General features: G+C 43.2%; 1 protein-coding gene across 1 annotated transcript in view; it reads left to right on the forward strand.

The window, feature by feature from the left end:
- The first annotated feature begins 7971 nt into the window (after window positions 1-7971).
- LOC136611578 (amine sulfotransferase-like) overlaps window positions 7972-15643 on the forward strand; it is a 41812-nt gene continuing 34140 nt past the window's right edge. The window contains exons 1-2 of the mRNA XM_066591288.1: window positions 7972-8155; window positions 11826-12034. Of these exons, the coding sequence (XP_066447385.1) occupies window positions 7972-8155; window positions 11826-12034 (393 nt within the window). The remainder of the gene's footprint in view (window positions 8156-11825; window positions 12035-15643) is intronic.

Here is a 15643-nt window from a genome sequence, read left to right on the forward strand (position 1 = left end):
TGTGACAAAAAAAGCAAAAATAAGTGAGATAAAAAACTTTTATTATAAAAAAATAAGAAAAAGTAAAAAAAAAACTTCTCATTTTTAAAATAAAGAACAAAAGCAAAAATCATTTTTGTTTGCATAGTGAATGCTGTCAGAAAAAAATCCAACAACTGAACTGTGTTTTTATTAGTCACTAGGTCTCCAAGATAAAATTAAAAACGCAATCAAAACATCATATGTACCCCAAAATGGTAGCAAGAGAAATTACAGGGTTTCCTGCAAAAAAGCCATCAGACAAGACCACTTGAAATTTTTTTTATTTTTTAGTATATAAGATGGCATATATAAATGGTGCCATTGAAAAATAGTACTTGTGCTGCAATAAATAAGCCCAAAAATGGCTACGTCAACAAAAAATTAAAATAGTCTTAATTTGAAAGTGGGAAAGAGAAAACAAAAATGAAGAAAAAAACTCAAGGGGTTTCACATGTTTAGTTTTCAGATTCCAACTACAATTGCAAAACAGAAAAAATAAATTAGGATATCGATGTAAAATAGCATTATTATCCATATCGACTAATTAAGGCCATTTACACAAGCAGATAATCGTTCAAAGATTGCTCAAACGACAGTTTGAGCAACAGCTTTGAGCGATTATTTTGCATAAAAAATAATTGGTATTCAAGTAGCTACTCGGCTACTTAAATAGCAATTATGTATGCAAATGAAGCATTCACTGAACACAGAGGCTATTATCTGAGCTCAGATTGTTTGTTCTCCACAGAGGAAACAATGCTATCAGAACAATCCCCCCCCCCCCCCCTCCTGGAGAAGACTGATAAAAGTGATTGTCAAAATCAAGTGAGGTTGATTTTAAGGATCAGCGAAAAGTGCCCGAAATGCGGGTGCCCCGCGCCCATTTACACGCACGATTATCGCTAAACCGATCGGCGATTAGCAAATTTTTAGCAATAATCGTCCAGTGTAAATGGGCCTTAATGCTTTCAGCCTCTGTACTCTTTATTCAGCCCTTTTTATGCTTAAAGGGATTTCAACCTTATTGTTGTAAAAATACACTCAGGGGAAGAGCTTCTTTAAAACAGGCAAGTCATGCCATTCCCATTCCAGCTTGCATTATTAATCAGATAGTTTAAAATACATTTTGGTGGAGTTTCTTTATTTGTTTTTTGAGATACTATTACAAGTCTATATGCATTTCTTAATAAGTGTCTGTCCATTATAAAATTAAGCTCCCTATCCCTCAGCAATCAGCTGTTATTGTTGGAGAAGGCTACAGCCAGCCACTAACTCCCCATGTAGCGGTTGCTGCAGGAAAAATGCAGCATTGCAAGCCAGGAATTCAGAGTAGTGCATGGATGTGTCGGGTCTATCAAAGTGTTTCTCTGTTCTGCCAAATGTGATTGTTCTCAGCAAGAGACACCAAGTAATCTTGTAGATATGATACCTTTTAATGGCTAACAAAAATACATGATGTAATAACGAGCTTGCGAACCTCTCGGGTTCTTCGTCAGGCAAAAAAGTATTTACCTTTTATTAAGTTTTATTACCTTTCATTTTTTTAATGATCAGTAAAACTTTTTTGAGCTTCATTAAAGGGGACATGAAGTTGCAATGCTTTGATCACTCCTGCAATATGATACAGAAAAAAAGTGTGCCCCTAGCGCTGCAATGAACCAAATATAAATATTATAAATATGCCAACAAACCAGATGGGCTACTAGCAGCTAAATTTCGCAACACACAGAGACCAAACTCAGTTTTCAAAATATGCACCCCCCATAATTTCACAACCACCAACCCAAACAAGATATACGACATATTCGCTAATTTCTACATATCCCTATACCGAGAACATAGAGGGGGTGAGGAGAACCTAAGAAATTAGTTCATGGAATCCCTCCCGATTCCCACTATCTCTCTGGAACAAAAAGAATCCTTAAATGCAGACATCACAGCAGAAGACATAACGGAGGCAATAGATAAACTGAAACCAGGGAAGGCCCCAGGCCCGGATGGCCTCACAGCCATCTATTACAAAAAATATAAAGACAAATTAATTAAACCCTTGCATGATATGTTCCAGACTTTGATGGAAGGAAAAATTCCACCGCAGGAATTCCTAAACTCTAACCTGACAGTGATCCCTAAAGCTAACAAGGACCCGCTATCCCCAAAGAACTATAGACCTATATCTCTCCTGAATATAGACTATAAGATCTTCACTAGCATTCTAGCATCCCGGGTTAATCAACTCCTCCCTAAATTAATCCGTAAGGACCAGGTAGGATTTATTCCCCACAGACAAGCCCCAGACAATATCAGGAATATATCCTCAATATCATAGACCAGTCACAAAAGAATAACAACCCTTTAACTCTTTTCGCCTTAGATATCGAAAAGGCGTTTGACTCCAGTGTCCTGGAATTATCTATTCTCTGTGTTACAACAAATGGGATTCGATGGGACGTTTATACAGGCTCTTAGATCCCTCTACTCCTCCCCATCCACTCTCCTAAAGCTTCCAATGACTAAAGAAACTCCCATCCCTATTAGGCGGGGTACATGCCAAGGATGCCCCCTATCACCTGCGCTTTTCGCTCTAGCAATGGAGCCTCTAGCGATAGCAATACGTCAGAATCCCAACATTAAAGGAGTAGTGCTGGGAAAGGAGGTTTATAAACTAAGCTTATTTGCAGATGACCTACTACTCACCCAGCCACTGACATCCCTACCTAACCTAATGAGCTTACTCGAAAAATGGGCAATTCTCATGGGATTAAAGGTAACTCTGACAAAAGTGATATAGCATATGTAAACACACCATCCTCTGTGTCAAAACTAGTGGACCTAAATTTCGACTTTCAGCAACAGACACACTATATCCCATACCTGGGGGTCAACTTGACCACCTCACTTTCCACCCTATATAAATGGAACTATTCACCCCTGATAAGGAAACTTACCCTAGATCTGCAAAAATGGGACAACCCAATGCTATCATGGGTACGAAGTATATACGCTGTAAAAATGAACATACTTCCACGGATTCTCTATCTTTTCCAAACCCTACCCATTCCTATTCCAAAAGAAGCTTTAAACAACTTTCAAAAACTTATTTTGGGCAAACAAACGTGCTAGAATAAGAAACACACTTATGTACTACCATAAAAATCGAGGGGGTCTATCAGTGCCTAACCTAAGGAAGTACTATACAGCAGCGAGAACCGCACAATGGGTTGAGACCTTGGGGGGACTTAAAGCCCCACTATGGGTTGACCTGGAAGCATCAAGAATAGCTCCGTATATATTTCCAGAGTTGATTTGGTCTGGCGGCCCTATGGTTGGTAAGCTACAGAACTTGAGCCCACTCTCATATTACTCACTATGTACATGGAGGAATATCCGATTCAAATACAAGCTAGCTACTAATCCATCAAGACTGACACCCCTGATCCCAAATGTCCGCTTCCCACCAAGCTTGGACTTGATCCACTTTCAGTGGTGGAAAATTAACGAAGTAACTAATCTCTATCATTTGATAGAGAACTCACGCCTGCTGACTCTGGATCAATTTTGGGCCAAGTTCAACCCCCCTTCCCCCTTCCGAAAACTTTCGGATCAATTAAATATTCCATTTTGTCTGCTCACTTCAACTTCCTCAGGCTCTCCCGCATATAACCATGTTTGAGAGACTATGCCTACGAGACCCTATGAAAAAGGGGACTTTATCTCTGATATATAATGTCCTGAACAGCCCGACAGAAGAAGGCAAACTACCTTACATGGAAAAATGGGGAAAAGATCTAGACATCAACATGTCATTAGAAAGATGGGGGCACTGTTGCGAAACAATATCTAAGGGAAGCCATCAGGTAACGTTGATGGAAACCTCCCTAAAAATTTTGCACCGTACCCATTTGGTACCGACAAGACTACAAAAAATATACCCAACCTCCTCTTCCCTGTGTTTTAGGGGATGTACTGAAGAAGGTTCCCAACTACATATCTGGTGGACCTGCCCAGTGGTAGCTAGGCTTTGGTCACAAGTACACAGGCTGCTACACAGACTCTTTATAGGCACACTACAAAAATCTCCATCGGTGTTTCTCCTTGGAGATCGCCAACCAGGGATTAGATACCGAGCACATAAACTGATTTAATTTATCTGTATGGCAACTAGAATTCACATTGCGGCCAAATGGAAACAGCAGAATTTATACTTTCAGGACGTAATGAATAGAATTTCACAAATTGCATTATATGAGAGGCTGCACGCCAGGTTGGGGGATTTTGGGTAGAACTAGTAGTTATTCCGGGATTCAGACATGTCCTCCAGTCGACCTAAATACCAGAGTACTCTAATAATAATAATTTAAAAAAAAATGTAGGTGTGTGAATATGTGTATATAGATAAGCCGAGTGAAGTAAACAAGTTATCTTGTTTCGAGAAAAGAGTCCTAAGAAAAAGACGACCTTGTACGAATTTAGTTTAATTTCTTTGTTTTCTTTATTGTTAATATTGAAAAAGTTTATTATGGTAAATATCGAAATCTCTAGACCAAATAAATAATTCTACAAATTAATAAAGAAGGAGATTACAAAAGAAAAGGTATATCTAGAATATTTGTACAAATATTGTATTGTCATATAGAATGTAACCTTAACAGTTAAACCCCCTGCGAGGGGATCTACGCTGTGAAATAATATACTTTTCACTATGTGCTTCTCGAATAAAAGTTATTTGAAACTAAAAAAATGTGCCCCTGAGCTACTTGTTAGCAGAACCGTTCAATAGATCATATAGGCGGAAAAACCTCAAGTTTAGCGAAAAAATAGAGGTTTAATACTTATAAAGTAAAAGGGGTAGCAAGCCTCTTTTCACAGATACAAACAATACATATGCAACGCGTTTCGGCGATAGATGTTCTGGATTTTCCGTATGGACACATTATCCTCTAGAGGCCTCAACGAATCTCTTGAAAAGATATTTTGACTCCCTTTCCCTTCCTTTTTTTTTTTAATCTCTACTTAATTCGGGTTAATTAGCTTTAAAATAATTGTTTCACTTTTTCTATTATTAAAAGTTTTTTTTTCCACAGGAGATAAGGAAAGGGAGGAAAATGGGAGTGGGAAGAAAACGAATATTGATTATTGATATCCCAGAGAGTGATTCGTTTTCATGCTCTTCAATTCAATGAAAGTTGCTCTATTATCCTTTTGATTATCCTCTTGTTGGGATACACAATGAAAAGAATTGTACCTTTGTTTATAATGATTGGTTCCCTTCCCTTGTGGCACTATCCGATAGAACTGCATGTACGTTGGGGTGGAACGCACGACGCGTTCCACATTTAAGGAAGTATTCTCTATTGACGTAGAATCACGTCTCAGTGGAGCGCACTGTTGCGTTCCATCCTTTCTATAACAGCGTCACCTTATGAGACGCGTTACGTGCCGCGTCACTGAAGTCCGCTGACGCGCTCTGGGACGCGGCGATTATGTCATTCATTGAAACGTCATCATCCCTCGTCAAAGATGGCGCCTCACATCGGAACACACCGTTTGCAACTGACAGTCATTTTGTCATGTGGTATGTAATTTTGTTTTACCCCTATATATAGTATGTATGATTTGTGATATTTTATGCTTGAAAAAGGCGTTTATTACGCCGAAACGCGTTGCATATGTATTGTTTGTATCTGTGAAAAGAGGCTTGCTACCTCTTTTATTATATAGGTATTAAACCTCTCTTTTTTCGCTAAACTTGAGGTTTTTCCACCTAAATGATCTATTCAACGGTTCTGCTAACAAGTAGCGCAGGGGCACACTTTTTTTCTGTTTCATTACTTATTGTTATCTGACCTCTAAGAGGAACGGATTATTGGCCTGACCTGCGGCTCTCCAGTCCACTGGATTTTGATGAACCCTGGATTAAGGAATTTCTACAAGACTACTAGGATCTTTGGTGTAGACATGATCACCTCCGGGTGACATAATTAGTAATTGGATTTTATCCTTTTTATCTCATAATAAGTGAACCTTCTGAGGTGCAAGGCGCTCTCCTTTGATATTTTATTTTCCTGCAATATGACGTAATGCCATAGCATTACATCATATCGCAATCTGACAGGCGATCTGCTATTGCACTCTGCAATGGCAGCCCTGGGGCCTTTCAGAATGGCCCTATCATGGGGTTGGGGGGGACGTATGGGACCCCCGTACATTAGTCAGGGCATTTAAATGCCACTGTCAGAAGTGTAATTCTCCGGTTTTCAGAGAAGCAGTTCAGCCATTTTTGTTTTCCATGACTGGAGGGTCGCTTTAAGGATCTGGACACTTTGTTGTTTTTGGATTGTCGCATTCCGAAAGCCAAACTTTTTGTTTGCCGCCGCAGTCATATGAGGGCTTTATTTGTATAGGGAGCTGTATTTATTAATGTCACTATTTTGCAGCTCATATAACCTATTGCTTAAATTTGATTAACACTTTATGGGGCAAATGGAGAAAACAACAATTTTTCCTTTCATTTTTATGTATTAAATGTTACACCATTTACCATGTGGCATAAATAACATGTTATCTCCGTTCTGTGGATCAGCATGATTGCTGCAATACAAATGTACATAGTTTTCTACTTTTGCACAATAAAAGTATTTTTCATAGACAAAGCCCTTGTGCCGGGGTCTTCTCTCCCTCTGTATCGATGTGTTAGTCATTTAGTAGATCTTTATTGTTCCTGTCATTATATAATGTATTTACTCCCTTCTTCTCACATATACAGCATCCTGGGATCAACAGCCCTGCTTTGTAATAAATTATCTGAAAACTTCCAGCTTGTCAGTTACAGTAGACACTGTAAATAATAAGAGCTATAACCTATTGTGCAGGTACAATTTGGACACAACAAATTCTAAGCCTAATATTTAGGTAAAAAAGTATTTTTTTGGCCTGATGAAAAACCCGAGAGGTTCGCAAGCTCGCTGTAACATCATGTATTTTTGTTAGTTATTAAAAGGTATCCTATCTACAAGATTACGTTGTTTCTCTTGCTGGGAACAATCACATTTTGCTCTACTGGCTAACACAGTGCCATACCTTTGTTTTCTGTTCTGCCACATACAGAGGACCTTTCCTTGTATGATGTTAATATGCCCTAATATCAGTTGTGGGGAGGTACCTCCTTTAACTGTTTATAAGTTCATTTTAGTTCAAGTGTGGTTAATAATTAATAGATCTATCTCCAACTATACCGCAAAATCATATGACAAGGAGCAGCGCACCATCCAGTGGTTCCAAAAGTTTAAAGGGTAAAGCAGTTATATATGAATAAGCATAATCTGACCTTCTGTACTCAATCTACTATCACTGCGTCTTCTGAATGGAGAAACTGCATATTTCTCAAAGGTAATCCAAGTATTTATTATGAAGAATAAATCAGAGACGCGCCCGGTGATAAAAGAAGACAATAAAACGTTAATGAGCCAATGTTAACTCACCTGGTGCCTGACGGGGAAATCAGCCTGATAAACCCCGTCGGCACTGATGTCCAGAAAGGCCTTGAACAAGTTCTTTTATTCCCACATCCGCAGCACGACGGAGAGCAGCAAAAGTATATACAGCACACAAGCACCTAACCGGCGCTTGTTAGACGGCAATACTAAAGACAAAAAGCTGCTTTTGCGCTCATTGGGATAAAAGATGAGAAAAATGTAAATATATTAATTTTATTTACATAAATACGAGCAACGCGTTTCGACGAGTACAATCGACTTTTTCAAGCTCAAAAAAACGTACCGATTGTACTCGTCGAAACGCGTTGCTCGTATTTATGTAAATAAAATTAATATATTTACATTTTTCTCATCTTTTATCCCAACGAGCGCAAAAGCAGCTTTTTGTCTTTAGTATTGCAAGTATTTATTATGTTTTGCTGTTATAATATTTTCTGGCAAATAAATACAAATTATGCATTTTAGGTTTGAAGAAGCAACAATGGACCAAGATGCACTTGATGAAGCCCTGAATGCACTAATGTTTAAACATAAAGGAGTATACTTTGAGGCCTTTTCGTCACCTGAAGCTGTAGATGCTGTAGAACATATGGAAATTAGGGACAGTGATGTGTTTCTTGTTACCTACCCCAAATCAGGTAAGTTTACAGGTAGAAATTCTCATTCTATTGGAGTAGATTATTAAAGAGAAGCACACATGCTGCATAAAGTATTTTTTGTTCTATTAGACGCACCGGTCTATAGGACGCACCCCCGTTTTAGAGCGGGAAAATAGGGGAAAAAAATTTGAACTCACCCAGAGACAGCGCAGGGTTAGTGCCGGGTGACGGAGCAGAGGGAGCAGCAGAGGTCTGAAAAACCATCACTCCATGTCACAGCGGCGCTGGTGTGCAGCAGGAGGAAGGAAGCCGTTTGGTGGAGGTGGGGAGCAGCGGTAGTACCCGCCGGCGCTCACGACCAATCAGAGGTATGTATGGGCGGCAGTGGGGAGGAGACTGGTTGCACATTTGTTCATGCGATCGCGAGTTTAACACGCAATCGTGCTAACTAAATCGCGTTCGCGCGTTAAATACACAATCGCGCTAAAAATGGCAATTGGAACAAATTTTTCGCACATTCGCTCTATAAGACGCAGCAACTCCCCCCCCCCCACTTTGGAGGTGGAAAAAGTGCGTCTTATAAAGCGAAAAATACGGTTTGTACATTCATGGAAGAACACAGTAATGGAAGAAATTTCTATTATTTTAAATTCTACAATTCAATATTTATTAATTTTTACAAGTTTGAGAATATGTTAAAGTTTCTCCATCTGATTTGGAAATACAGATGGGTCTTTCTTTAGCTTGAATCTTAGGGCTTATTCACATGGACGTATATCGGCTACAATTTCACGCCCGGCTGATATACGCTGCCTCTCTCTGCAAGGGGAGGAGGTGGGAGCCAGTGTGCTGAGCTCCACCCCACCCCTCCCATTGCAAACAGTGGCTGGGGGTGGGAGATCAGCACACTAGCCCCGCCCCAACCCACCTCCTGCCCTTGCAGAAAGGGCAGCATATATCAGCGATGCATGAAAACCCGACATAAAATTGTTCAAATGAGCAAAAGTGAACGATAATCATTTGGTATCATCACAAATAGAGATGAGCGAACGTACTCGTTACGAGTACATACGCACCCGAGCACCGCCATTTTCGAGTACAGCAGTACTCGCGCGTAAAGATTCGGGGGGTGCCGTGGCGGCACGGGGGGTAGCAGTGGGGAGTGGGGGGGGAGAGGGAGAGAGAGAGGGCTCCCCCCTGTTCCCCGCTGCTCCCCCCCGCACCGCCGCGCCTCTCCCCGCCCCACGGCGCCCCCCGAATCTTTACGCGCGAGTACTGAAGTACTCGAAAATGGCGGTACTCGGGTGCATAAGTACTCATTACGAGTACGTTCGCTCATCTCTAATCACAAACCAACCACTGAATGATGAACGAGAAGCGTTCGTCTTTTGCTCGTTGTTCATTTTATGCTGGCATAAACATCATCGTTGACTTGTTCACTTATCGTTCGGTTTAACCCCTAAGGGACATGGCTCTTTTTTCCATTTTCATTTTTTTTTTAAAGAATTGTAACTCTTTTATTTATCCATCACCGTCGCTGTATGACAGCTTGTGTTTTGCGAGACAAGTTGTATTTTTCAATGGTGCTATTTAATGTACTGAAAATTCTAAGTGGAGTGAAATAAAAAAAAAATCAAATTCCGCCATCTTTGGGTGCGTCTTGTTTCTACAGTATATATTTTGAAATTGCCCCTAGGAATACTCCGGGTCATACAAACACAATTCTAATTACCAAAGGCAAAAAATACCCAGAGGTAAATATTGTTTCTTCGTATACGTACTGCAACAAAAATGACATGATAACTTTATTCTATGGGCCAGTACGATAACTGCAATACCAATACAATACCAATTTATATATTTTTTTGTGCTGAACTACTTCTATTCTTTTATCCAAAAATTTTTAATGTTTTTAAATTATTTTCAACTGCTATCCTCTGCCAGCCATAACTTTTTTATTCTTCCGTCAACATAGTTGTTCGAGGGCTCATTTTTCGTGGGACATCCTGTTGTTTCTCTTGGTATCACATTTGAATACATACTGCTTTTTGATCACTTTTTATTGTATTTCTTTCTTGGAGACAGGGTGACAAAAAGAGCGCAATATTGTCGTTCTTTTTTTTTTTTCTGACGGCGTTCTCCGTGTGTGATAAATAATGCATTACTTTCATAGTTTGGAGTTTTATAAATGCAACAATACCAAATATGTATTTTGGTTTTATTATTTAGATTCTTTTATTATAAATATGGCAAAAGGCTTTTTTCTTAAGTTTTATTACCTTTCATTTTTTTAATGATCAGTAAAACTTTTTTAAACTTCTTTAAAAAAATGTTTTAGTCCCCAGAGGGGACATGAACTTGCAATACTTTGATCACTCCTGCAATATGATGTAATGTCATAGCATTACATCATATCGCAATCTGACAGGCGATCTGCTATTGCACTCTGCAATTGCAGCCCTTGGGCCTTTCAGAATGGCCTTATCATGGGGGGCCGTACAGGACCCCCGTACATTAGTCAGGGCATTTAAATGCCACTGTCAGAAGTGTAATTCTCTGGTTGTCAGAGAAGCAGTTCAGCCATCTTTGTTTTCCATGACTGGAGGGTCGCTTTAAGGACCTGGACACTTTGTTGTTTTTGGATTGTCGCATTCCGAAAGCCAAACTTTTTGTTTGCCGCCGCAGTCATATAAGGGCTTTATTTGTATAGGGAGCTGTATTTTTCAATGGCACTATTTTTCAGCTCATATAACCTATTGCTTAAAGGGGTTGTCCCGCGCCGAAACGGGTTTTTTTTTTTTTCAACCCCCCCCCCCCCCCCGTTCGGCGCGAGACAACCCCGATGCAGGGACGTACAGACAGCTTACCGGAGCGCTTACCTTAATCCCCGCGCTCCGGTGACTTCTATACTTACCTGTGAAGATGGCCGCCGGGAACCTCTTGCTCCGTGGACCGCAGCTCTTCTGTGCGGTCCACTGCCGATTCCAGCCTCCTGATTGGCTGGAATCGGCACGTGACAGGGCGGAGCTACACGGAGCCGCTCTCTGGCACGAGCGGCTCCATAGAAGACTACAGAAGACCCGGACTGCGCAAGCGCGGCTAATTTGGCCATCGGAGGGCGAAAATTAGTCGGGCTCCATGGGAACGAGGACGCTAACAACGGAGCAGGTAAGTAAAAAACTTTTTATAACTTCTGTATGGCTCATAATTAATGCACAATGTATATTACAAAGTGCATTATTATGGCCATACAGAAGTGTATAGACCCACTTGCTGCCTCGGGACAACCCCTTTAACTTTGGTTAATACCTTATGGGGCAAATGGAGAAAACAACAATTTTTCCTTTCATTTTTATGTATTAAATGTTACACCATTTACCATGTGGCATAAATAACATGTCACCTCCGTTCTGTGGATCAGCATAATTGCCGCAGTACAAATGTATATCGTTTTCTCAATAGTTTTTACTTTTGCACAATAAAAGTATTTTTCATAGACAAAGCCCTTGTGCCGGGGTCTTCTCTCCCTCTGTATCGATCTGTTAGTCATTTGGTAGATGTTTATTGTTCCTGTCATGATATAATGTATTTACTCCCCTCTTCTCATATATACAGCCCCCTGGAATCAACAGCCCTGCTTTGTGACAACTTCCAGCTTGTCAGTTACAGTAGATGCTGTAAATAACAAGAGCTATAACCTATTTTGCAGGCACAATTTGGACACAACAAATTCTAAGCCTAATATTTAATGAAGGACATCGAAACGGAACAGAACATGTTGAAAATGTAGCAAGAGTGCCATGGATAGAATATTACATTCATAATTCTGACTTTAAGAGTCGTCCATCTCCTCGTCTCTTCTCATCTCACCTGCCTTACTATCTAATGCCAAGAGAGCTGAGGTTCAGGATGGGAAAGGTATTGTCCTACAATGCTTTTTGCATTGATAAGTTGATTAATTTATAATACATGCATGGCATTTAATTTCACAGTGCATAATATCGATCTTTTAATCGCTATTAAATAGAATTACAGCGCCAGAGCCGAGAGGGGAGAAGGGAGAGCGTTGGGGACACCAACAGGAGGGACCAAAGTGACAGCAGGATTGGGAGGGGAGATATATGGTAGCACTGACCGTGTTGCTGGCAGTGCATAGAGCAGCCCAGCGAGGAGCCTACATGGCAGAACGATGGGTAGAGGTCTCACCTTGCGTCTGGGGAGGAATGTGACGTAGCCAATTGCCAGCTGTGAGCGTTTCCTATAACTCCACCAGGACAAACCCATTACCCCACCCAGTACTAAGGTAGGGTTGGCAGGACTCACCACCACCCCTTTATGCATCTGTAGTGGGCTTTGAGGGTTCACTCATGAGGTATGAGGACACTGGCGTACATATAGGGGGTGCTGGGGGTGCGGTTGCGACCCGGCCCCTGAGCCCCTGGGGGCCCACGGGGCTTACTTTCCGACACTGACTGACTGCACTTACTTTCACTATGGTCTCTGCGCAGGCAGGCAGCCTCTCCTGCACATCGGCACTTCCTCCCAGGACCTCCGCTCAGACCCCTCCCCCATCTGGTTCTCCAGCACAGAGATCATCAGAGGGGAGAAGTCTGAGCGGAGGTCCTGGGAGGAAACGCCGATGTGCAGGAGAGGCTGCCTGCCTGCGCAGAGACCATAGTGAAAGTAAGTGCAGTCAGTGAGAGGGAACGTCCTCGGTATGATTAAGAGGGGGGGGGGGTGTTCTGTGTGTAATGGGGAGTGGGGGTGAGTGAGGGGTGTTCTGTGTGTGATGGTGAGTGGGGGAAACGAGGGGTGTTCTGTGTGATGGGCAGTGGGCGGGGGGACGAGGGGTGTTCTGTGTGATGGGGAGTGGGGGTGAGTGAGGGGTGTTCTGTGTGATGGGGAGTGGAGGTGAGTGAGGGGTGTTCTGTGTGTGATGGTGAGTGGGGGAAACGAGGGGTGTTCTGTGTGATGGGGAGTGGGGGGGGGACGAGGGGTGTTCTGTGTGATGGGGAGTGGGGGGGGGGGATGAGGGGTGTTCTGTGTGATGGGGAGTGGGGGTGAGTGAGGGGGGTTCTGTGTGATGGGGAGTGGGGGTGAGTGAGGGGGCTTCTGTGTGTGTGATGGGGAGTGGGGGTGAGTGAGGGGTGTTCTGTGTGATGGGGAGTGGGGGGGACGAGGGGTGTTCTGTGTGATGGGGAGTGGGGGGGACGAGGGGTGTTCTGTGTGATGGGGAGTGGGGGGGGACAAGGGGTGTTCTGTGTGATGGGGAGTTGGGGGGACGAGGGGTGTTCTGTGTGATGGGGAGTGGGGGGGAGTGAGGGGGGTTCTGTGTGATGGGGAGTGGGGGTGAGTGAGGGGGGTTCTGTGTGATGGGGAGTGGGGGTGAGTGAGGGGGGTTCTGCGAGCCGGCACCTGACTTCACTATTAGAGGTATGCTAGAACCGAGCCGCTGTATTGGTGACTAAGGGCTCAATGCCAATGCCATAGCCATAAGCGTACATCACTGTGGGAGACCACCAGCATCTCACACATTTCCCAGCCGTGCACGCTGCCGGTAGGGACCGCATATGGCTTTGTGTAGCACTGCACATGCACAGGGGGATTCTTTTTTTAATTCCCCACTCTGTTTAGAGTGACAATGCGTATGGAAACAATGTAATGTTTATGGGCAGTGTATCATACAAGTGTACAGGGCTCACGTTACGTGGTACACAGAGAAAGAGAGCATGCTGGGATTACCACGTGTGCATAATACGTGGTGAAAACCTGGTCGTGCACATGAGCCCTAACATGTTATAAAAGTTAGCTCATGCTGTCTCCAATGTATGTGTGCCTGTATTATGTATGTGTATATATAATTATTTTTTTCTTTCTTGGGGAAGCAAAGCATGCCTTGAGGCTTGTGTTCTGGATGTTTTAAAAATCTAAAACCCCTGATTACTAATGATCCATTGATGGGTCATTAATAGAGATGAGCGAGCACCAAAATGCTCGGGTGCTCGTTACTCGGGACAAACTTTTCGCGATGCTCGAGGGTTCGTTTCGAGTAACGAACCCCATTGAAGTCAATGGGCGACCCGAGCATTTTTGTATTTCGCCGATGCTCGCTAAGGTTTCCTTGTGTGAAAATCTGGGCAATTCAAGAAAGTGATGGGAACGACACAGCAACGGATAGGGCAGGCGAGGGGCTACATGTTGGGCTGCATCTCAAGTTCACAAGTCCCACTATTAAGCCACAATAGCGGCAAGAGTGGGCCCCCCCCCTCCCAAAAACTTTTACTTCTGAAAAGCCCTCATTAGCATGGCATACCTTTGCTAAGCACCACACTACCTCCAACAAAGCACAATCACTGCCTGCATGACACTCTGCTGCCACTTCTCCTGGGTTACATGCTGCCCAACCGCCCACCCTCCCCCCCACAGCGCACACCAAAGTGTCCCTGCGCAGCCTTCAGCTGCCCTCATGCCACACCACCCTCATGTCTATTTAGAAGTGCGTCTGCCATGACGAGGAACCGCAGGCACACACTGCAGAGGGTTGGCACGGCTAGACAGCGACCCTCTTTAAAAGGGGCGGGGCGATAGCCCACAATGCTGTACAGAAGCAATGAGAAATAGAATCCTGTGCCACCGCCATCAGGAGCTGCACACGTGGGCATAGCAATGGGGAACCTATGTGCCACACACTATTCATTCTGTCAAGGTGTCTCTGCATGCCCCTGTCAGACCGGGCTTTTTAATTTATAGACACAGGCAGGTACAACTCCCTATTGTGAAGTCCCTGTCGACCGACAGCATGGGTGGCTCCCTGGAACCCACCGGCGATACACAAAAATATCCCATTGCATTGCCCAACACAGCTGAGGTAGTAATGTCGTGCTCAATGCAGGTGGGCTTCGGCCCACACTGCATGCCCCAGTCAGACTGTGGTTCTTTACAAGTGGAAACAGATGCATTTATAATTCCCTGTCGACCCACAGCATGGGTGGGTGCCAGGAAGCCACCGGCGGTACATAGAAATATCCCATTGCATTGCCCAACACAGCTGAGGTAGTAATGTCGTGCTTAATGCAGGTGGGCTTCGGCCCACACTGCATGCCCCAGTCAGACTGGGGTTCTTTACAAGTGGACACATGTAGGTTAAACTCCGTGTGCACCTACAGCATGGGTGGCTCCCTGGAACCCACCGGCGATACACAAAAATATCCCATTGCATTGCCCAACACAGCTGAGGTAGTAATGTCGTGCTTAATGCAGGTGGGCTTCAGCCCACACTGCATTCCCCAGTCAGACTGGGGTTCTTTACAAGTGGACACATGTAGGTTAAACTCCGTGTGCACCTACAGCATGGGTGGCTCCCTGGAACCCACCGGCAATACGCAAAAATATCCCATTGCATTGCCCAACACAGCTGAGGTAGTAATGTCGTGCTTAATGCAGGTGGGCTTCGGCCCACACTGCATGCCCCAGTCTGACTGGGGTTCTTTACAAGTGGAAACAGATGCATTTATAATTCCCTGTGGA

The sequence above is a fragment of the Eleutherodactylus coqui genome, chromosome 1 (genome assembly GCF_035609145.1).
Source record: "Eleutherodactylus coqui strain aEleCoq1 chromosome 1, aEleCoq1.hap1, whole genome shotgun sequence".
Lineage (NCBI taxonomy): Eukaryota > Metazoa > Chordata > Amphibia > Anura > Eleutherodactylidae > Eleutherodactylus > Eleutherodactylus coqui.